The 23357-nt window shown below is 42.6% G+C and overlaps 1 protein-coding gene across 15 annotated transcripts in view; it reads right to left on the reverse strand.

Annotated features, from left to right (window-relative positions):
- The window catches only part of LOC146965055 (dedicator of cytokinesis protein 9), an 82674-nt gene that overhangs the window by 41751 nt on the left and 17566 nt on the right, over positions 1 to 23357 (reverse strand). For 9 of the 15 annotated variants that reach the window (XM_085766451.1, XM_085766449.1, XM_085766445.1 and 6 more), the window contains exon 2: positions 3091 to 3207. In XM_085766451.1, the coding sequence (XP_085622577.1) occupies positions 3091 to 3207 (117 nt within the window). Of the gene's footprint in view, positions 1 to 3090; positions 3208 to 6393; positions 6860 to 23357 lie in introns of those variants that run through there. The other 6 variants (XM_085766452.1, XM_085766450.1, XM_085766444.1 and 3 more) reach the window with 3 other exon arrangements.

Raw genomic sequence — 23357 nt, forward strand, 5'->3', positions numbered from 1 at the left:
TAGACATCCACTCTAGTCCAAAAAGTAAAAAAAAAAAACAAAAAAAAACCAACACATGAATCAGACCTTGTTCCTCTATGAACATAAACCTCTGCAGTTTATTTTGAGTGTAGCCCACATAAACAGTACTGCTGCTATAAACACTCACTAGCCTGTCACATCTGAGGGTAAATGTTGTCCTCAACAAATACACTTTACTCATGTTTGTTAAATGTTTGCTTAAAACTGCAGAAACCTGATTTTTTTTTTAATAGCTCAGGTTTGTTTGTTTTTTCCTAAAGTCATGACAGCAGCTCTTTGAGCCTGTATCTACTCTGTTTGGCACAATTTGAGGTTAGCACTGCTACTATTCTCTGTTCAACGTGTACTTTTTCACATATTGTCAAATCTGAGAGTAAACATGGTTTAGCCTACTCCTGTTTTCTTTAAACTACAACACCCTGTTTTTAATAGATTATTCAGGTTTTGCTTCTATGGTACAGGGCAAAGAAAAAAGAAGAGCACAGTTTGGCACAGTTGTGCTTTGAGCTAAAAGCTTGAATCTGCAATGCCAATGTTCTCCATTTATCTTATTTAGCATGCTACCATGCTAACATGTGCATATTCGCATTAAACACAAAGTAGAGCTGAGGCTGACAGGTACTTGGTCATAAGATAAAGAACTGGAAAAATCTCAATGTTTATGTCATGGTAGTGTGGGTGGAAAAGGGGGAAACCATGCCCAATGTACAACATTTCATGGCAGTCCATCAAATTATTGTTGAGTAATTTCAGTTTGGACCAAAGTGGAATTTCAACAAGTACTGAGAGTCAGCAAATATTGAAGGATTCATGGGACTGGCTGACAATAATAAAAATACATGTGGGGATTATTCAAGACCTTTTGGAAACTGTGAAGAGTTTGACGAAAAGGAAAGTGAACAGTGTCCTGATCTGTGTGGGATTTTTTTTTAAAAATTTTTTACGACAGGGACGGGTCTAGAGTTCACCTCAAATTGAGATGAAAAGGAAATATGGGCCCCCTCCTGGTAATCCAGGACAAATTTCTCCAGAAACCTTGCACACGGAGCTCACAGAGACCTGCATACAACTGTCTTATGCCAACAGCCTTCAGATGAAAACCAGATGGAGATGATACGAAGACTGGCTCACAAAAGAACAGTACCAACACATGACTTTTGATGTGCAAGTGGAGCTGTGATAAGCTAGAGACCTGATAGTGTTGTCTACTGAGGAAAAGCCAAAAACAGGATTTATACAGAAATAACACAGACGGAGACACAGGAGCTCCTTCTGTCTGTTTTGGCTGTGTTTTACTGTAGCTGTCTATACTTAGCACTGACTCCTTGCATACTGAGGTTTATCTGTTTGAATACACAGTGGCCACTGCACCCGTCTCACACCGAACGCCCCCCTGACACAGAAGCTGATTAAACCATTGCTTGGACAAGAGTCTGGCAGGGCTGAAACAGATGTTGGGTTCAATCACTGTGCCTCTTGTGTTTTTTATGTTTCTCAGTCAGAATCACCTGTCCGCCCCTGACAACGTACTGTTTGTCTGTAAAGCTGGTATGTTATGTTCATAGCAGCGGGCTGGAATACGAGAGATGACCGAGTCAAGGCTGCCCCTCTGTAACTGAGCACCCAGCTGCCAGGCCTATCAAACTGTAGCAACCCCAGACTTTATCCAGCGCCAAACCCAAAGCTAGAAACTCTTTTTATCCTTTTCCACCGTGCTGTCTCTCAACAATGAGAATTTATACTGTGAAGAGACTGAGAATCATCTAAAAAGGTAAGTCAAAGTTGCTCTAACTACACCATTGGGCAATAATCAGCATTTAGTTATCTGGGTTATATGGTGGTTTTAGTTGCAAAACATAACTTTTACCACATAATGAAACTTTTATGAAAAGTTATGAAAAATATGAATCTATAGCTTTTAATGCTCACAAATGAACTTTAACCCTTTTACAATGCCAGTGTTTTCAATGGCAAACATGGATTTGTGAAAATGCTGCTGCTTGGTTTTATAATAAAAGTATAATGTACGAGTATGATGGTATTGATTTAAACAAAAAACAAAAAACAAGCAAAAAATCTGATCCTGAGTTGATGCTGCACATGTTGAGGTTTATGATCAATTAATTAACAAGCCCTCTACCTTGAGAGGAACCATTGAGTATTTCACTTCTCTCTTCTTTGTGCTACCTTACTCTGCAGTGTGTAAATGTGCAGACAAAAGATGTTAAAACCATCATGGTCATTGAAACTAAGACTTATCTCACGGCAATAAAAACTCAGATATTGTAAAACTTCCACTGGACGGTGAGACAGAGTGGCAGGGTCAGATCTGACAATACACTCTAAGGTGCAAACATCTTTCAAAGAAAAAGTGTCATTTCCTGAAATACCAGCACTGAGCCAGATTTCCATGTACAGATTCCCTCGACGTGGAAAGTGTGAGAGAGCGTACGTCCTGTACAATGTGACTGGAGATAACACTTGCTCTGTCACAACATAGGAGACAGAATTAGCCAATTAAACAGATGGCCCCTGACCCCTCTCCCCCTACCGCGTGCAAGGATGTAAACAAAAGGAAAACCTCTGTGAACGACCCCACCCAGGACTCACAACACTGGCCACGCCTGGGCCGCAGGAAAAGGCTGCAAAGGCCAAACAAATACAACAAAGAAAACATGCAAGTGGGTGGGTAAATAATTATGGTGGACAGATAACAATAAATAGTTTGACCTTGTATGGCTATAGAGCACAGTCTGGAAAAAAAGGCTTTCTATGACTTACTGTATATGCAGTCGAACTGTATAATTTCTACCATTAACACAAAATATTTTTGTGCCTCATTTTCCACACAGCACCGGAAATCAAAGCCCTACCTCTGGCAGTATTATTACCACTTAGATTAATACCTACACTAACATTTTCCATACTTAACACCTTATGCCTCACCAGTATTGCCAGCTGCAATACCCAGAGCCATATTTACGTCTGTAAGTTTTCGCACCAATTCTTTTTAAGTGTGAATGTGACGCTTCCCAGCAAAACATGAATAAATCGGGGTGTGAAACTCACCTCGAAGTCCTCCAGGGGGAACTGCAGCATGTCTCTGAGGACATCGCTGAGGATCTGTGTCTTTCTTTGCACCAGCACATTTTCATAGTCCAGTGGCTCGATCACCTTAGGTTTTACCTGGAGAACACAGAACAGAAGAAGCACTCTTAGTTACTGCAGTCGTTGTTGCTGTAAGTTTGCAAGTGATTTCCTTCCAAAATGTAACAAACATGAATTGAAACATACAGTGTTTATGAAAACCAATAGTTGGCGCATGTCATTTCTGAAATGCCTTTCTTAGATAGATCCAGTAGAGAAACGACAGAGAAAGAGAGAAAGATGAGTAATGGCGTGCCACAAAAACCTCAGATCAGACACAAAGTGAACATGCTGCAGTTCATGGTTAACAGAGCTTCGAGTGGGAGTGAAAGAACCGAAGGATCCTGCACACTGTCAATCTCTACTCAATTCATTACACTCCTGTCATCAGACATTCATTAAGTACAATTTACTGATTGAGAGTGAAACTGCGGTTGATTTATAGTGCAAACTTACTCAGCACAGAGTCACTATAGATAAGACTTCAACTTTTTATGGGATAGGGTCAGGGTTTCACGCTACAGAGGCTGAAAAAAGAAGCTTCCAATCTGGTAAAACCTCATAACACACTCCTGTATATTATGCTCACAACTGGAGACTAGTGTGTACAGTGAAAATGAATACAACATTCAATAAGAGCAAAGGAGGAGAGGTTAAAGCAATGCCAGGGCAATGACGTCTTTAGTCGAAACATCTGCTGCTCGAGTGAAGCATGCAATCCACTATAATGGCAATACAAGTTGCAAGTACATTAAGAGAGAATTTCATCAGCGTACACATACATTTTTATGCTATTATAGCCAGATGCAGTTGGTCACTAGTTGACCAATCAGATTAAAACAGGTGAAGCACATACACATGCATAGCAGCAGTGCAAAGGGATTACTCTAGACTGAGCTATTTGTTAGATACACCATGATAAGCCTGTCAGGGCTCCATCTGCTCTGAGAAAATACATCCAGCATTGGAGTGAGAAGGTTCTTGATGAGCTTATTCCTCCGTGAGAGTAAACAAACAAACAAACAAACATGACGTGTGTGAAGTGAAGGAGGAAACAATCACACTCCCCTTCAATTAGAGACACTAGAAAACAATCCTCTAGTCTAGAGAATATAACAAAGCTCCTTCATCCTCTTCTATTTCATTTTGTGAACTTAAGGATCTGCAATCACGGATGGATGATAGCTGATGATAACCTGAGATTGCAAATGTTAGGTTTTGTGGCTGACGATCAAGAGCAGATGTGGATATACTATCAGAAGGTGATTACAGACTGATGGTACATCAAGTCAGAAAGTCGGCATGATGTTACAGTAAAGAAGATTCGGTGGCGGTTAGATGGAAACTAAGCTGTCAGCGCTTGTGGCTGATGGGACAGGAGGACACATGTAAGAGCGGGGGAGTCAGAAAAGTTGAAAATGAACAGTGACACATGGGCTGACTGCAGGGCTGAGCGACAGCACGCCTCACATCTGGGACTGATAAAACTAGCATGATCTCAGAGGGAGCGTCATGGATGTTGACCTGCTTAAATACACGTTTCTGGCAAAATGCTTTGTTAATAACAGAGCACCAGCTCATGGCGAGGACAGAGAGAGGGGGCAGCGAGTTTGTATCAGTTTCAAGGACAAGGAATGGGAGAGAGCGGAGTGGAGATGGTGCCACCGAGTCTGCCAGCTGAAGCAGGTTGTGACTTTATCAGGGAGGCCATTTATTCACAGCTTCATCGGGACACAACACAAATGTAGTTCAAGTTAAAAGCACTCTCACTTCAGCGAAGCATTTACCCTCTGTCATAGCGGAGAGAAACAACAGAGATTAAAGCAGGCAGGACAGGTAAATCAGGAAAGGAATTAAGGACGTCAGAGAGATAAGGCGCGTTTGTGAGTATGTCTGCGTCTCGCTTAATCAGATACCTAAAATCTCTGCATCTCTAAAACGCAGCCAGACATCCTGTACAAGACACTGAGACCATACAGAAAATCCGGTACACAGATGTATTGTAATCCTAGGAAAAACAATGAAACACTGACAAGCCAGGGAGGCAGGGTGAGGGAGGGGAGAGAATTACCAAACACCTTCTGTAATAGAGAGTGAGTTTTTGTCACAAGTGACAGGATTCAAGCCTTGGGACGTGTTAAACTCCCACAACATCACATAAAAACAAAGGGAGAGAGTCTTGCATTCTCCAAATACCTGGTGAGGTAGAGGCTTCACTTAACCCCCCTCCCCTGCAGTTTCATTGGGCAGACAATTCTGAATTTTTAATAACGCAGCTGCCAAAAGATTTGACCCCATTTTAAAGATCATGCCCTCTTCTCAGCAGTGATGGAGTCTGTTGTTGCTGACTATTGTTTCCCTCTCAAACCCCTCTGGGCTTTTCCACGCTGCTTTGTCAGAGAGGCTGAAGGTGGTCAACCACACAGTGCACTCAGCACCCAGTGAGAAAATGAGCATTCACAAGCAAAAGCTCTGTCATTCCCCAACTCCCTCAGTCAGACCACAGTGCTTTTGTTGGTGAACACCTTTGAACACAGTTTAAAAGAAAAAAAAAAACCCAAAACAAGTGGTGTGTTCCACATCTGTATCATTGTATCAACCTTTTAAAAGGTATTAAACAGAAATGCATGAAGCCATCCCCTCCACTCCCACTCCACAGCAATCTAAGCAGCTGTTTCACCGCAGCTCCCACTCCTCCCATCACTACACCCTCTCACAGCACTGAAACAATGGTGCTGTGTAGTGTAGTGCCTCCCTGCTCTCTGATACATCAAATCTTTTTGCTGCCGACAGCTCAGATGGCTCCGTACGCTCCCAGCCACCGGACACCTTCATTGCAGGGCACTAAACCGTCCACCGACTTGCAGGGTTGACTTTTGAGCCACATAAAACATTTTTACAAGCCAAGGTAATCTTTAAGAACAAACATAAGGAAATGGCTCGCTGCTTCCCAAGTGCTGGTGAAGTTCAACATTCCTCTGAGCCGGTGCTAACGCTGCAGATTTTGACTTTTGAGCCGGTGCTGCTGTTACATACAGTGAAGAGGAGACGACAAAACACCTGACACCTGCTTCGCAACTTTATGACTGTGGTTAACATTTACAGCACTGTACACTCTGAGGTGGACTTGTACATATGAACAGCTTTGGCAAACCAGTGCAGACTTTTCAACTTAAAGTCTTATACATCTACACTATATGTAAATGAAGTCCTTGAATGACTTACCACCACCTGTGGCACCGTGTCTACCTCAGCCTCAGCTGCAGCCAAGCTCTTGTACTGCTGCGGACTCTCAATGACCAGCTCCTTCTTTGGAGCTTTACTAGCCCTCCCTTGCATTGTCAACAGCTGTGGTGAAATATCTCCGAGCTAGATCCCAAAGAGAGGCGGTCAGCCAGCATATCCGACAGAAGGAAATCCTCGCGCTGGATAAAGTTTGGGAAGTTTCTCTAACTCTCTGTCTCTCTCAGACTGGAGCTCACTCACACTCACCCTCCCTCCTCAGACTGCTGTGGCTGAGGGCAGCGGACTCACACCCAGGCTCAGAAGGTGGCTCCTCCTACACTCAGCTGTGCAGCCTGGGGGAGTCAAACCCCCTAACACACACACACACACATACACACACTAACTCACACACAGACAATGAAGCTATCAGACCTCACACTATCCACCTGCACAGTGACACAGGCTTGACAAAGACAAACAAAAGATACACATTCCTCAAGTATTACAGTCCGGCCAGAGACTGTCCACACTTTGTGTGTGGCAGCTGAAATAAGAGACGGCTTCAATATCACCAGGAGCAACAAACTAGAAAAGAATGAGACAACAAAAAAGGTACTTCAGTCACATGAGGGCCGCAACATTCAAGGTTATCTGTCTGAAGAATGTGCAGAATATATACAGTCTGAGCGCAGAACTCGTGACTTCCACATAAACATTACAGATAAGATGCCAGACTGAGCTCATCAGATTGTAGCAGGCGAGTCAGAAACAACGTGGGTAAACTGAGATAAAGACAGCAGAAGAGAGCATTCAGCTCTCTCTGAGTACGTCAGACTAGTCACAAACTGTGGCGGCCATGAATCCCTCAAGTTGTCATTGCTGGCCTAGTGCTCACTCTGACGGACCGTCACGTGGCTGAGACAGAAACTGTTAGTAATCACAGAATTGAGATTTGGCTGGGCTTCTGTCTCGCTGCTTGTTGATGCAACTGCTTGAGGGGCATTCCAACGTGACGCAGCCCAAGTCGACCCACCTAGGAGTGGGCCCGACCTACAGATTCCTCAGTGGGCCACAGCAGGGGAGGGTGTTATTTTTTCACGCCTGCTCCTGAGCTTAAGGTGAGGGGGAGGGCAGCTGCTCCCCCTCCCAGTGTCACATGCCCCCATGGGCCCCACACAGGGATTGGTAATCAATATGGTATCAAGAATATTTTCTCATATCAACAAATAACACAAAAAAGGTCGTTTACACAGAGTCACATTTAAAAATGTAAAGGATGTAAAATTTCAAGATCATACAATGAATTAAACCAACTGGAATATTTATCCTAAAGAGTGGATTCTTTGAATACCCAGTCATGACAAAAATAATAAAATTGATTTAAAAAAAATACTGTTTTATTTTGTAGAAACCGTGACAACATTGAAACACTGTCTGGTTCCCTTTCAAATGTATATGATCTGCTTTTTCTTCTTGAGCTATACAACAGAATATATTTCTGGGCATTTTTGAGACAATTTATGGATATTTCATAGTCTAATCGATAAAACAGACAAACAGCAGAGGAATAAATAATGAGATCTGTCAGTTGCAGCCCTAATTACAGTCCATCCATGGCCCAACATATTAATGAGACCTCGACCAGCCCTCCCTGCCCTGTGCCCTTCATGCAAAACCTAAACACCCCCCACCTCTTCTCAAATTCCACCTACCACAGTTGACTGGTTACAGAACACAGTAGCCCCTGGCTATGTGAAATATTTAAATACCTGCTTTCGATTTGGCCGCAATCTACATTGTAAGTGTGGATTAAGCAGGCAATGGTTAAATATTATTGGTATCTTTTTATTTAACAAGTAATGCGCTGTAGAAAATGAAGCAATGGTGAAGATATTGCCCCACCAACAACACATAGGGCCAGTGATGGCATACAGTATCATACAATGAAGTTGCAGGATTGAATACTATTGTAACACACACAATCCCCAGGAAGCAGCAATATATAATATATTACTAAAGAAGAGCTGTGGATAGGAGCTAAATGTCTCCTGTCATTGTGGATATTTCTCCATCACTTTATGTTTCTCCTTACTATCTCAAAGTTAAAATGTTTCTTTTTGTGTTTGGCCATCATTAAAGACTGAAAGACAGAGACAGCAACCATGCGGAGAAAGGCATGTGACAGCCAATGGAGGTCAGCAGCCAAAACCCCCCCTCAGATGTGGTGTTTACAGTATGGTACAAGTCTTAAACACGAGGCCACTGCGACACTCCCACAGTTTCACCTTATTTTGATCTGCAGCGAACCACTGAGAGCAGAGCTGTGGGAATAAGGGAGACCTACTTTGACAGAAGACCAGGTCACCTCTAGTCTGGCTCATCATAAAGCCACATCCTACCAGCCTAATAAAAGCTGACAGAGCGAGTCTTTGTGAAGGACTTGATGTGAACTGCCCTCTGGCATAAACCCAGAGTAGCACACCTGAATACATGCAGAGACTGTCTGTGTGTATAAAAGATAGTAGTTAATCCTTTGCATCAGATGAAAGCATGAGTCACACATTTCCTGTCTGCATGCTTTTCAGTCAAGCCTTTCAAACAGCGAGTAAATGCTTTCCAGAAAACTGACAAATGGAGCAAGATAATGAAACATACATGAAGGATTACACATGTCATTTCAACTTGTCTAGAGTGCTCACTACAGATAATGCACCGTGCTCCCTCCCTCATTTCCCCTAACCACAAATCTGGACAGAGTTTTATCAGATGTTTTTGTAAAACACATGCATGTTTACCTTATGACACTCCCTGATGCTATGATTAAGCACTGTACCACTGATCTAAAGTTAAATTCATGGAGTTATTTTGCATTCTGACCAACAGACTCTGCAGGAACAACTTGCCATTTCTAGTGGCCTATCCACGCACGCTAAAGCACGGAGCCTACAATGACCCACTGGTGTCATTGGACATTTCCTGTTATGTAGCTAATTGCGCATATAGAGAAATGCCACTTTACGCTTGACTTTGATCTCTAAAGTTTGTACCATGCTGGACTTCCTCTCCAGACATCTCAAGACTGCAGCAATACGAGATAACTTCAGAGAGACTTCCTCTCCACGCAGCAGCCCTGGTACTCTATTCCCATGTGGCTGATAACGACACATTAGCGTGGCACAGCGCTCACATTTCTTTGGGTTGGTCCTTCAATGAAATTCAGACCTTGCAGCGTCACGCAGATCGTTCCACGGAAACCAAAATAAATGTATTTCCGTGGTGCCAGCTGGCACTTGGGTGCAAGCAGGAAGGCCAACGGAGCCCTTTTTAGTGGCAGAACAAACACTTGTGTTGAGCAACAACTACTTTGGGTTGCCAGCAGCAGACCAACAGGATGTTTTTGGAGAAAGTGCCTTCTGGTCAAATGCAGTTTAATATACTTCCTACTCCCATAGCGCAGATGAAAAAGTAGCATATCATGTACAAAATGTGGATGTTTCCTCGATGACTACACACTGCAGTGCCGTTCCTGTGATTCTGAGAAGAGCACACAGGGATAAAACATCCTCTCCTGATCATTATGAATTGCTGAACAAATCACATGTGGGCAGTGATTCAGATGTTTGCAGCTGGGCATGAAGCCACCAGACAAAATGTCATCTCTTGAGATAATATTCATTCAAAGGTTTTCTTATTTTTCTCTGTGGCTTCTTAAGAGTTTTGTTGGATTTAATTTTGTATAATCACTGACTCATTTTATTACAATACTGTGAGTAGACACTGACAAAGGAATTCATTTGGATTTACTATATTTTCTTGCACAAGTAGCCTATCAAACGATGTGATTCATTTATATATAATAAAACACAATATAAATCATATTAAATTAAAATGTTGGAGCACAGTCAAATTTGTTCTGAATCAGTATAAAGCTCTTTTAACATCTCCATCCGTGACGATATTAACCCTCACGCAATTTTACTATGGGGTGTCACTTGGTTCAAAATTGTCAAGTATCCTGCTGTTTCAAATATACTGAGTACACATCATCACTGTCGTAACTTTGGGAGGAGGCGTGGATTCATTGGCCCTTTTCCCTCCCTATTTAATTTTGTTTTGTGTTGTTGCTGTCATTGTGTAACTGTTTACATGTTTATCTTTTTATGGTTGTGTTGTACAATGTTTGATTTTGCTGTCATCCACCAATAAAAATATAATTGTTAAAAAAAACATTAAGTGGAGTGGACACGACTACAACGGGACTTCTAAGTTACATAACAAGCGCTTGATGCAATCACTGGGTCATATGTGAGCCAAAGCAAAACAGGGTGTAGCCTGGAATGGAACAAAAACACGGCCCACCCATCGCCACCCAGCAGCAGCAGCACTAGGACCCACCACCCTGCAGCCTGATTTCAGTTCATTCCCAAGAGACTTTTGCAAATGACACATGGAGGTAATAATGACACCTGGTTACGTCTACACTGCCTGTTAATAACATGATGATAGTAGGATGTGAGAAACAATAGCATCAACAATAACAGGATGTAATCATAGGACAGAGTCATTCACAGAAAATAAAAAAAAAAGCAATGCACTGAGTAATAAAGTTTGAATCTATCGTTGTTACAATACTAAATGCTGTTGCAAAAGTTTGCCACAGCTTTATCAATCAACACAAACCGTATATGTAACTAAGAGAATTCAATATAAGAAATGACGCCTCCCTGGAATCTGTAGGAAAATCAAAGAGTGTCTTTTAAGCACATGAGCCTGAGTGCTGGAGATAATGGTCCTGTGTATCTGTCAGTAAGTGAACAGCATACACACACACACACACACACACACACACACACACACACACACACACACACACACACACACACGTAGACACGCACACAAATACACAAACAAACACATCAATACTGTGAACTGAAACCCTTAAAGCAACTCATGAGCAGGGGGCAATCACCAGGAAAAACAGCCCTGTATGGCAAGAACAAAGTGTCCTGTCGTTTTATTGTAAATCCATTAGGCCAAGACGTGAAAGCTGCAAGGAGGGTAGTCGTCTCAAGTCCTTGGGGATGTTAGGGTGATCGCAGTGTGTACCTAATGCTGGCCATTTGTCAAACTCTCCTTAAGAGGTACTGTATATTAAACAGAAAATACAAGCATAGCAAACTAAATTGTTATTGTTTGAAATGAATGATGGGGCATTTTCTTAAGTAACCTTAATATGACAAATACATAAATACATCAAAGCAGAAGTAAGCGATCCGGTCGTTTTGGCTAACTTCCTGTCAGCGGAAGGAGTTAGCAGTCCCCGCCCTCGTCCCTACGTCATCACATGCGCGCGCATCCCTTGGCTGCACACACAGAGAGGACCGCCCCTTTATGCCGTTCTCTCTCCTCATTGGATAAAGGTTGTAGGATCAGAGCAGAGCAGAGTGACTGACAGACCCGTGTTTCGGTCCAAACACTCTATGTAAGTGATTGCTGTCGGAAGATATAACTATTTAAGACTTATATTAACACAAACATTCCGCTTACTTCTGCTTTAATAGATGAAAAAATACTGACTTTTTACTTTCTATATATATTTATTTATTCATTACCTAAATATTCTATTGTTTATCTCTAGATTATAACACCTTCATTAAAAAGGAAGAGACAGTATTAGTCATCTATCTAAATGGACTTAATCTGTTAACAGTTCCTGGATGATGATATGCAGGCATGGTTTGGTATTTCATCAACTCCCCAACACAAGGAACGTATAAACATACAGTAATTGGCTCATTAGACACAAGCTGGAGGCATTACTCCCAAAATATCATTGGATGAAAGACGCTTTCATCTATGAGTCTGCTGACTTCACCACTTTCCCTGTCTTTGCTCTGTAACAACATTCCTCTGATAGGACCAGAGTGAGTGAGTGAATGAATGAGTGAGTTACACCATTGGTTGGTCAGCTGAACGTTGGACTCCTATGACTCCTTATTTCTTTAATAACTGGCTTTTTATTTACCTTTATTCTAATTCACTCTAACTGATATGGTAATAATTGTATCAGAATGACGCCTTGTTTTCATCCACTTCTGTTGCCACATTACATTCATGGCATTACAAATCAATACAAACTCATCAGTTTCTTAAGTAATTCCTGTAACTTTCAGAGAAACACTATATTCTCAACAGGGCTTTTATTGCTGATATGCATAATATTGGAAATTTAGATTTTTTTTTTACCAGCCCAGCAATTAGTTGGCTTCAGATTGCTTATATGACTACGGAACAGTTTAGAGTAACAACAATAAAATCTGAAATAGACTTTCATTGTCAGCACTCCTGTTCATGTGTCAATAACCTGTTAATTTATTTTTTGCTGTGCTGTGGCATTTTTAGGTTATTTTCTGTTAATACTGAATTTAATTAGTGTTTTAGCATGCCTGGCCAAATGCTGTTCTTGGTGCTGAAAGGGGAAATTAATTGTAGCATGTTAACTTAGCATTTGACCTTTTGTGTTTCTGTATGACTGCATCTCTCGTGTGTACACATGGGGAAAGGACAGCTCATATGGTCTTTCTGTCCTTGATGTTTGACTGACATTTTTCACAAATAGCACCCTGGGCATACTGTATGTATCCATACAGGCACATACAATATATACTAGGTTTATACCTACAGTATTCATGTTTTGTTAACTTTTGTTGAGCACAAGAATGATGACACTGTCAAATTAGATATTAACATCTTAAAGCTGTAGTTTATCAAATCAATAACTTGTATTTTTAAAAAGCAGACAGCCTCTTTGGAAGAAAGAAATCCAAATTTCATTGAGGAAGGAGAAGGCCAAACTTTTGTTACCAGTTAGCAAAATAAGAGTGCACTAGTCTAGAACAACCAATGCAAGCCATTTAATTGCTTAGTCCATGCCCACAGAGTACAGATCAGCCTCCCATAGGCAGCTTTGTCTCCAACTGTGTGTGTGTAAGTAAATGTGAGCTTAGCCTTTAACACCATTCTATCTTAATTTCTCAGAAATAATGAACTGCTGCAATCAGAAGTGATTAAAAGGGCAAGAATAATGGTTTATGACTTTTTATAACTGAGCCCAGTGGATTAAAAAGGTGCAAAATGTCATGGAAAATAAAACAGAGAACTATGTCACCCCATAGCAGCGCTTCCTACTGCTAAATTTCAGACATTCATGTGGACATATACTGTATGGTGGTTGGTGTGAGGTGGACAGCCTATTATGGAGTCATGCAACTTACAATGGTAGAAAGATGTCAAACATGTCAAAAATGTAAATGAGTTGATAATAAAGATTTAAAGGTAGAGTCCACAGGTTTGTTCGTTGCAGTTTGTAAACACATTCAATTTGCCCCTTCCTCTCAGGCTCAACTGTGCATGCAGACTGCAGATCAGGACTGACCCTCTCATTCACAAGGAAACTCTTCTCCACTTAGGCCTTCAAAGTTCTCGTTTGAATATTTACTACTACCACCAACATAGCGGCTGGATGCCGTCAAGCCAGGAGAAACTGCAGATACGCACAGAAATGCAGTCAGAGTGAGGCGCTGGAGCATTGGGACCATACCGAGCTGGCCAAGCTGCTGCAGGTCTAGTGGGGCTAGTCGGTAGACGCTCCAGCGCCTCGCTCGTACTTTTCTTCACTGCTAAGTGTGTATTCACCATTTCACCTGGCTTGACGGCGTTCAGTCCCTTGGTGGTAGTTTTTATACAAGCCCACGGCACCGCACCTTCACCTGCGCTCTGTCATTGGCTGGGAAATACACACTGACTCCCTGTCCAGAAATGTCCCAACTACACCAAAACAGGCAGAGGGAGGGAGCTCTGCAGACACGTCACCATCCACCTGAGTAGAAGCCAATAGGCGACGATTAAGCAGGATTTAGACTCTATGAGGCTAAAATTCCCCGCTTTCCTAATAATAATGTAGGCAATAATGTTTAAAGCTGATTTTTAGGTATTTTAGCTCCTTGAACTTCTATTTAGCATAGCGTAGTTAACTGTAGATTCAGCAGTACTCCTGCTGCTGGCTGTTGTAGCTCATGAGTAAAGTTAGTTTATCTTTGGAAAACTAAAACTAACCTTTGTAATAATAGCATTTTAGCTAGCAGCTAAGGCCGATCAAAAGTTCACCTGACTGACCTGTTATTGAGCTGAAAAGTAAAGTGAAGTTTTGATTTATTCAATGACCTGATGACAGCATCAAACTTATTTGCTCAGATCATTTCCTCTATTATTCATTTAATTTAAAGCTCTGTAGCCTACAGTTTTACGAAACTCAATCCAGATCATCAAAAATGTGTCAAACATATCACATTCCCTGCACACATTTAACAATTGATTTGTAAGACTGCTAAATGCTGACGGAGGATTAATTGACCCTGTCTGGATGATAAGACCATCCCTGAGAGAACCATGCCCTTGACCTAATTCCCTGCTCTCAGGCTGCATGGGCCACTGTCACTCAGCCCTCTGCTGTGAATCTGATGAACCAGCGACGGGAAGGAGAAATCACACACATACAGTAGTTAGTAAACACACACAAGAAGGGCAAGACAAGCTGGTACGGAGCAGCAGAAGCCCTGCCAAGCCCGCTGGTTCACAGATGAAGAGCGGTGATTGATTTCCAGCAGACACAGAGCTCAGTGTCCCCCCCACCCCCTCATCACCCCCATCCCTGCCCACAGAGGCTTTAACCCATGCAGTGCTTAGCGAGAGGCAAGATCCAGCCCTCCTACTGCCCTACATTTTACAGGCTACTGCTAACGCTCATGGATAAATATTCACATGGCTGAAGGCTGAGGATGAGGATGGTTGTTATTACTGTAGTGGCTGGATCCAGCCAGTAAAAAAACAACAACTGTTCTGTGTCAAAATGAGGTTGATCCTAAACACTAATTGAACCTACACATGCATATTCTAATATTACAACTATCTAAATCATTTAACATATTCATGCCCTGCATTTTGCACGTCTTAGAGGAAATCGTGGGAGGAATGCAGCATTAACAATTCAGATTAAATGCTGCAATTTCCCAACACTGTATGTAAGGGGATATTTTAGGCATTTAAAACAAGATTCTGTACACTGTACTGTACACTGTATTTATGAGGAAAAAACCCACAAGCACTTGACATGTGGCCTCTTATAGTCTCTAATATAAAAGGATTTGCTGCTTTTCCTTTTTCCAATTTGCCGTCACCTTTTTAAATTACCGCCGCAACTACTCACAGCTTACAGCGGCACTGATTGAGCAGGGAATATATTTAGCAGGCAGCCAAACACCGAAGGTTTCTGACTAAATTACTATTTTATAATGTCAAGTTCAGGGCTGAAACAATTTATCATTGAATTGATTGTTGTACTAAAGAAAATGAATGGTCTAAAACTATGATAATTGATTGTTTTATATGGGAAAATGCTAAACTTCAATCATTCACTATGAGAGGTAATTTCTTTCTTTTTCTTTTTTATAAGCAACAATATGCTTTTCTTGCTATTTTCTGATGTGTTCATAAACAAAGTAGTTAATTCATTTTAAACAAAAATAATAAGTGATGATAAAAATAATATTAAATTGTAGCTCTAACATGTACTATACGGATATAACTATATTATTTGAATAAAATGAACAGCACAATACCATACATATTTTGTCAGCACACACACCTTAAATACTCTTGGTGTTGGTAACACACGCGACTCTCTCCGACTCAGCGCTCGCTCAGCCTCAGATGGCCCAATGGGCTCAGCTGCTCCCTTACAGATGTAACCACTACAGTTCCTCTCTAACACAGTACGCAGCCCATCAAACACAACCGTGCTGGTGGTGCACCCCATTCCTCCAGGTCCAAACAGGCATCAGTCAGGAGAGCCTGCCAGTGACCCAGTTTCCTTGATCGTCCCCTGCTCCTGCGTGGTCCATGACTTAACTCTGACCCACAAATCCACAGCTTCTGACCCAGGGAGGGAGCGCTGGCGTCCCAGGCAAAAGGATCCAGACAGGTATAGAGCCAAGGAGGACGGCTGGAGAGTGAATTTGTTCACACACTGGAAAAGCGTGCCTCTGTTATTCCTAGCAGCTCCACTCTGTGCTTGTAGGAATACCTCAGTCAGCAGACGATACACAGTGAGTGAGTGAGGTAGAGCGCAGAACAAGTGATAGGGGGGGGATGAAGGATGCTGTGTGAGCTCTGCTGCAGCTTCAACCAATGCTGAGCTCCGATGCAGCGCAGGCTTGCATGTGCATCTGTCTCACTTACTCAGTCACTTGCTCCTTTGAGCCCCTGTGAGTGTTCATTTCCAAATTCCACCCCATATCTTCCAGCTTTTCATTTCCACATTGACACATTGCAGCTTTGACTAGACAAGAAATGAATTAACCCCTTTAATTTTAACTTCCCAAAATGAGACTACTCTTGGGAGCCGGATGAATAATTGTGAAATAAATGGGTTACATAAAATGCAGTCTTATATCCAGAGGGAGAATCTGATTCCATGGTCAGGCAAACAGCAATATGGCTGAATGCTTATTTAGTTCAGCTGAGAAACCAGGGCCAATGGCAGAACAAGTGGATGAATCACACTGAATAGATGGCATGTACAGTAATATCCAGCAGTAAGCAGCCTGTGTAATAATAAAAAAATATAGAATAAACAGAAACACTGTAAGCCAGTCCAATGATTCTTCAATAAACAAAATGCACCAAACATTTATTAAAATGAAAATGAAATGTCCAAATCCCATGAAGCAACCTAGTGACCTGACTCAAGCCTCAAAGAAATCTCTGTTGATAAAACATACCAAGGACATGGGAGGATTTCAAACTTACAGGCCAAGACATCAAATAGGGAGGGTTTTTTTTTTCTATAAAAGATAAGCTGCTGCTTGATCACAAGCTGCCCGCTCTGCCAAGTACACACAGATATATTGGGAGTGGAACGACAAAATTTGATCACACACAGGCTCTCTGAAATGCCAGGGAATGATTCACTTGCTATCGTGGCCTTTGGTTAATGCGTCTCTGCACCGGGAACAGACAGACAAAAGATAAAAGCAGGAAAACATTAAATGTCTTAGCAAAAACTACATCTTGAAAAACAACTGTAAAAAAAAACACTTCACTGTAACTGTGCAGAATAAAATCCTTATTATTATTAGTATATGAATCCAAATGTGGGTCAGAACTACGTTAAAACCATTTAGCCGACCAACACAGATGGACATGTGCTATCTGCCTGCTGCAGTTGCCCGTGTTCCACATCCTGATTATGAGGAAAAGGAGAGGAGATGAGGAAACAGAGCCGTGTTCACTTTGGTTTATTTATCACTGTCTCTTCCCTTCCTGCAGCTGCAACTCTCACACTCAAAGACCCCTTAAGTTCTCAGTGGGAACTGTCAAAAAAATCATAGATCCTGTAGTATGTCCCCACTGCAGCAGCTGTTTACTTTGATAACGCCTGATGCTGTGACAAAAACAAGCTGGCATCTGTTTGGAAACTTCCTTTTGGAGACTATGAGAGAAATATTTCATCATTTCATTAGGCTGTATGACAGGTACACCCATACAAACACAAACGTGCATGTCTGGAGAAAGTGAAGTGCTCCCTTACATCATGATGGTGCACTAAGCCATAAACGCTTGCACGCATTCCTGCTTGCTGTTGTGTTAATATTTCAGCAGTGCTTGACACACTGAACTACATTCGAGTCTACGACGAGATGAGCTGCAGAGGGGAGCAGCTGAGCCCGCGGATGAGGGGGATTCAGTCAGAGAGAGACTGGGGGAAACAGGGACAAGACTCTGATTACGCTGAATCGATCTGTTAGGAAATACATTTCGTCTTTTGCTTGATCCTCTTTCTCACACCTCTGATCCACTCTCCATGCCTCCATCTCTGAAAACAGGGATTTTAGGCTTACTATATAGAATAACAAGAAGCAATCTGGTGTAAAACTGGTAAAACTGCAAAGTCATAAATCCACTTTTTGAGGGTATGTAGGACAGCAGCAACACTGATTTCCTTTTACTTGTGCTCCTTCTTTTTTGGTCCTTAAGTGCAGTCAAAGCTTTTGCAATGAGTCGGCATAATCCCAGGTGTTTACATTACGCTGGATATATTTATATTATAGATAAAATGTAAAAAAAAAGAAAGGAAAAGAAAAAAAGTCAAATTTCCTGTTAATACAACTGTGCCAGCAGTATTCTTTCTTATTCCTGTATTCCTAAGTAGAAAATACCCTCTCCTTCTGTATGCTATACATTTACAGCCATCTCACCAAAAGCAAATATGTTTGTCCAAGTTCACGAACAGCTGTCAATTACTCCCGCCAGTTATTACTTAATGAGCACCAACATTAACAGGAGCAGGACAAAATGGACAGTGACGCATGGCTACAGCCAGACATTGTTTGAAGTGTCACAGCTGGTGATCATAAATCTTTTGGCCTCAGGACACAAATTCTTCATGTGCATGTAAAGACATGTCTGCAACAATGTAAAGAGGCTGCCATGAGGGCGCTGTGTGGAATTTCCTAAAGGTGGAAAAACAATGGTGGTAATTTCAACTTGCAGCACTAGTGATGCTTTTTATATCTTTGTTTTTTGAAAGGTTGCCTTCATTTAATAGACAGACAAGACAAAATGCATCTAAAGAGGGGTTATGACTGCTGGAATCAGACTGCGACATGTTATTTTGTTTTTTGTATAGTAACACCAAAAGAGGTGACATGTGACACCCATATTCTCCAATTTAAACATTAAGCTTATATTATGAGCAGGTGGGCGTAATGTCCATGAGTTTGCATTGTGAGGAGACTAGTCCCATTACCGTCCCAAACACTCTTGATATATTTTCTTTGTGGCCTACATCTAACCTGTTGAATAAATTTAAAAGGATATTCCCGGTAAGTTTAACCCATGGTCCAACACACCGTGACACCGGGGAGCATACATCAGTCCGACTGCCCAAAAGTCCGACGGCTCATTTCTCCGACTACAGTGTTAAGGTTAGGTTTAGGGTAAGGTTAAGGGTTAGGGCTACTTAAGTCGGAGAAGTGGGAGGTCGGTCTAATGGACGCAAAAATAAAGAAATGTATGGTCGGAGAAATGGGTAGTCGGACAGACGCCATGCGCCCCGTGACACCGAGTTAGACCCCCCCCCTGGAGAGATGAAGTCTGCTAACCTAGCTTGTAGCAACTTTAGCAAAGACCACACCATAACAAACAGCGCAGTCTATTTCTCCACGCGTAACCCGCGATCAAAAAGCCAAAATACACAAATAGCACAAATAATGCTCAGGACAGCACCAAAGTTCATCAACAGTACAAACAGGGTCCCAGCACATAATACGAGGCATCACACATCTGTTATCTTAGCCTGGTTTCTATTGAAAAGAGACGAAAACAACTCACAGACTCTCCTGCAGTAGCCTAACTGTGCGTTCACACCAAAAGCGACCGTAGCGACCGTGGCGACCAGCTGCCATTCATTTTCAATGTACACTGGCGACGAGGAGCGACGAGGAGCGACTGGCGGCGGGAGCGACGCGATGGGAGCGACGCGACACGAGCGATGAAAGTTGGGAGAGATTGAACTTTATGCAAATGAGCAGCGGCGCGACCGCGGCGACAGCCAATAGCGGACTGGGATTCTCACAGCCGGAGAAATTGAGAGAGCCTGAATGGACACATCTGCAGCACAGCTTGAAAGTCCCGCCCCTTTGGTCGCTTGGTGCAAGGGCCTGCTAGAGCTGGCAAGCGACGCGATAGAGGCGGCCAGAGCGACTACAGGCGATTTAATCGCTTTCGGTGTGAACGCACAGTAACGTTATGCAGCAACTTTCCGCGTCCAGCACAGCGTCCAGGCACTGACAACACACGTCCGAGGCCGATACGACTGGCAGCACAAACAGTCAGTTGCGGCGGCCACTGGCAGACAGCCTGGAGCTCTCCCTCTTTCACTTTTCTCCTCCATTTCCTTCAGCTTGTCTTCAGTAAACTCGGTCTCAGACTGATAGGGGCGTCCATCGAAATGAAACCAGTCGTCGTTGTTGTAAAACTCCATAAATTCAGCCGTGTTACTTGTCCCTTCTGTGATGTCTGCTTCACTCATGGATGTATTATATTAACGGCTTCACAGTTACAGACAGTTTCTTCCGGCAATAAACGTCGTCCCGATCTCGCGTGTGACGTCACGTCTAATCTCGCGCTTGTTCACGTGATTTTCTCCCGCAAATATATAAAGTTTGAAATGCCCAATTCCGTTCATTTCCCTGTGAACACTCGATAATAACTTTTATAAACTGATAGGCAATATACATAGGAACTTTGACTGCATTGCATGGAGTAACTCTACTTCACTCGGTAATTGCCTCCACGGCAGCGGACTACCTGTAGCCATGGCAGTAACCTGAATTTATAGAGTTTGACAACAAGACGACTGGTTTCATTTCGATGGGCGCCCCTATCAGTTTGAGACAGAGTTCACCGAAGACGGGCTGAAGGAAATGGAGGAGAAAAGTGAAAGAGGGAGATCTGCCGGATGTGCTGGGCCTGGGGGGTTCGAGTGGTCAATGTGTGGTCACTGCCTGCTAGTGGCCGCTGAAACCGAATGTTTGTGCTGCCAGTCGGACTCGTAGCTACTCGGACTCGTTGCTGCATAACGTACTATAACTGGAGGAGAGTGGGTGAGTTATTTTTGTCTCTTTTCAATAGAAACCAGGCAAAGCTAACAGATGTTTGATGCCTCGTACTATGCTGGGACCCTGTTTGTACTGTTGACAAAGTATGCTGTTCTGAGCATTATTTGTGGCTATGCGTGGCTTTTTGATCGCGGTTTGTGCGTGGAGAAATAGACTGCACTGTTTGTTATGGTGCGGTCATTGCTAAAGTTGCTACAACTAGAGCTCTCGAGGGAGGGTCTAACTCTGTGTCACGGTGCATTGGACCATGGGTTAAATTTACGCCGGAATATCCCTTTAAGGTGTGCTGCAGTTCAGGCAATACTTGCCCATATGTGTGAGGTCTGAACTGACAGCACACTGAACCACGATCACCTCCTGTATCTGATGTTTGTGCATGGCATGAGCTTCCTTATAATCCCGCCCTTTTCAGCCAATCAAATGCCAATCAAAGTCTAAACCAGTTGCACTGGCTTCCATCCAAACATAATGGAGTTCACTCAAACAGGTCTCCAAAAATATTAGTGAGGACACGTCCTTATTGTGCAAACCTAACCTTGCTATACATCACAAGTTTGAATCCAGCTCTGTCACTTCCTGTTACTCTGAGTTTTAGCCCTGAAGGAAAAGTGGGGCACGGTGCCAACAGAGAGTTTGATTAGATGTCCCAACGTTTGCTTGAGCGATAAGTTTTACCATAAACTCCACTGGTGATAAATTATTAAGGTCAGACATGCAGGGGATTGCTGAATCATTAGCTGTAGCAGTGTTTCTGCCGACTGCCCTTGTGTCTCAGTAGTTGGCAGCAAGCCTCCACATAGGAAATATAGCTTGAAAAGAAAAAAATACTTTTACATTAGAAAGAGTTTGACTGTGACACATGCACTGCCTGGCTCAGTATAATCAATATAATATACGTTAGTCCCTGACATGGACCATATTCCACTGCCTCTGCTCGGCTTGAGTAGCTACATCTATTCTCTGCATGTCTGAAGCTGACAAATGAAGTGGTGCTATAGCCTCTAGCAGTACACACAGTTGGACTGTGTCAGCTATGCTAAATGTTGAGTTGGCGCTCCAGGCAAAGGCTATGCTGAGAATGGAAGGAGAAGGGGGTGTAGTGGGGGGTGGGAGGTTTAAAAGTGGGCTGAGGCACAGCATGGGTCAATTTGTAGAAGTTCAAGTGTGAACATCCTCTGTGAGTCCAAGCTGCACTGCACTGCTCAAATCTGCAGCAGCTGCAGAGGAGATAAGAGCCGGACTGAAACACTGCTGGGTGACTGGAGCTGCGTGGATTACTGCCGCTGTTGTTACACAGCCAGGCTTTACTCTGTGCAGTGGGTAATATTTCTGGCACGGTATTAAATACGACCCCCATAATGTACTGGTAATGCTGCTGATTGTTTATGGCTTTTCATTACAGCCATACATTCCCATGATATACCAGCATAAAGATGTTCACTGACTGACACTATTCAATTTTTACAATTGTCCAAAACTGAGAAAATGAACCACATTTACATAATTTCAAAAAGTGAAACAAAACATATTAGCTAATCAGGACTGTTGTGGAAATTTCCTTTAACTTGTGAGAGAGAAAATCGAAGTCCAGCAAAGAAGGGTTTCACTTAAGTACTTTATTTGATCTTGCAAGAGGTGGACTGTCATACACACAAAAGTCTGTACAAGAGTGCACACTGAGATTTGGTTACATCAGGTTACATAGGCACAAGAGCGAGAAGGAGCCATGTGCTCCTCCTTGGAGGCGGCATCAAACATTGTCCAATTACATTATTGCATTCTTGCAGAATACAGTAAGTTTGCATAGTACAAGTTTGCACTTAGCGCTCATGACATGTCACTGGGCTATTAAAATCAACTCATATGTGAAGGCAGGAAGCTCGTGGTTGTCTGTAACCGAGGGTCTGTGGTCTATTCCAACAGATTACTGTACCGGGATATAACCAATGTGATTACAGGCACAAGAGTTTCATAATTGGTTTTTGTGTGTGTACAACAGCAGCAATGTCATCACATGTCTTTCAATTTCCATCTCTGTCAACACCACCACACTCACGCCCTTATTGATTTCTTCCAAGTAACTGAAATAACTCTCTCTTCTCTACCTGGAATCACCGAACACAGTCACAACATCTGCTACATATCGACACCATCCCCAACCCACAGCAGCAACCGGCGAACCCCCACCTACCCGCACCTCACACCCCACCCTGACCTTCAGTCCCC

The sequence above is a fragment of the Trachurus japonicus genome, chromosome 21, assembly GCF_045865225.1.
Source record: "Trachurus japonicus isolate A0001 chromosome 21, Traja_1.0".
NCBI classification, from domain to species: Eukaryota; Metazoa; Chordata; class Actinopteri; order Carangiformes; family Carangidae; genus Trachurus; species Trachurus japonicus.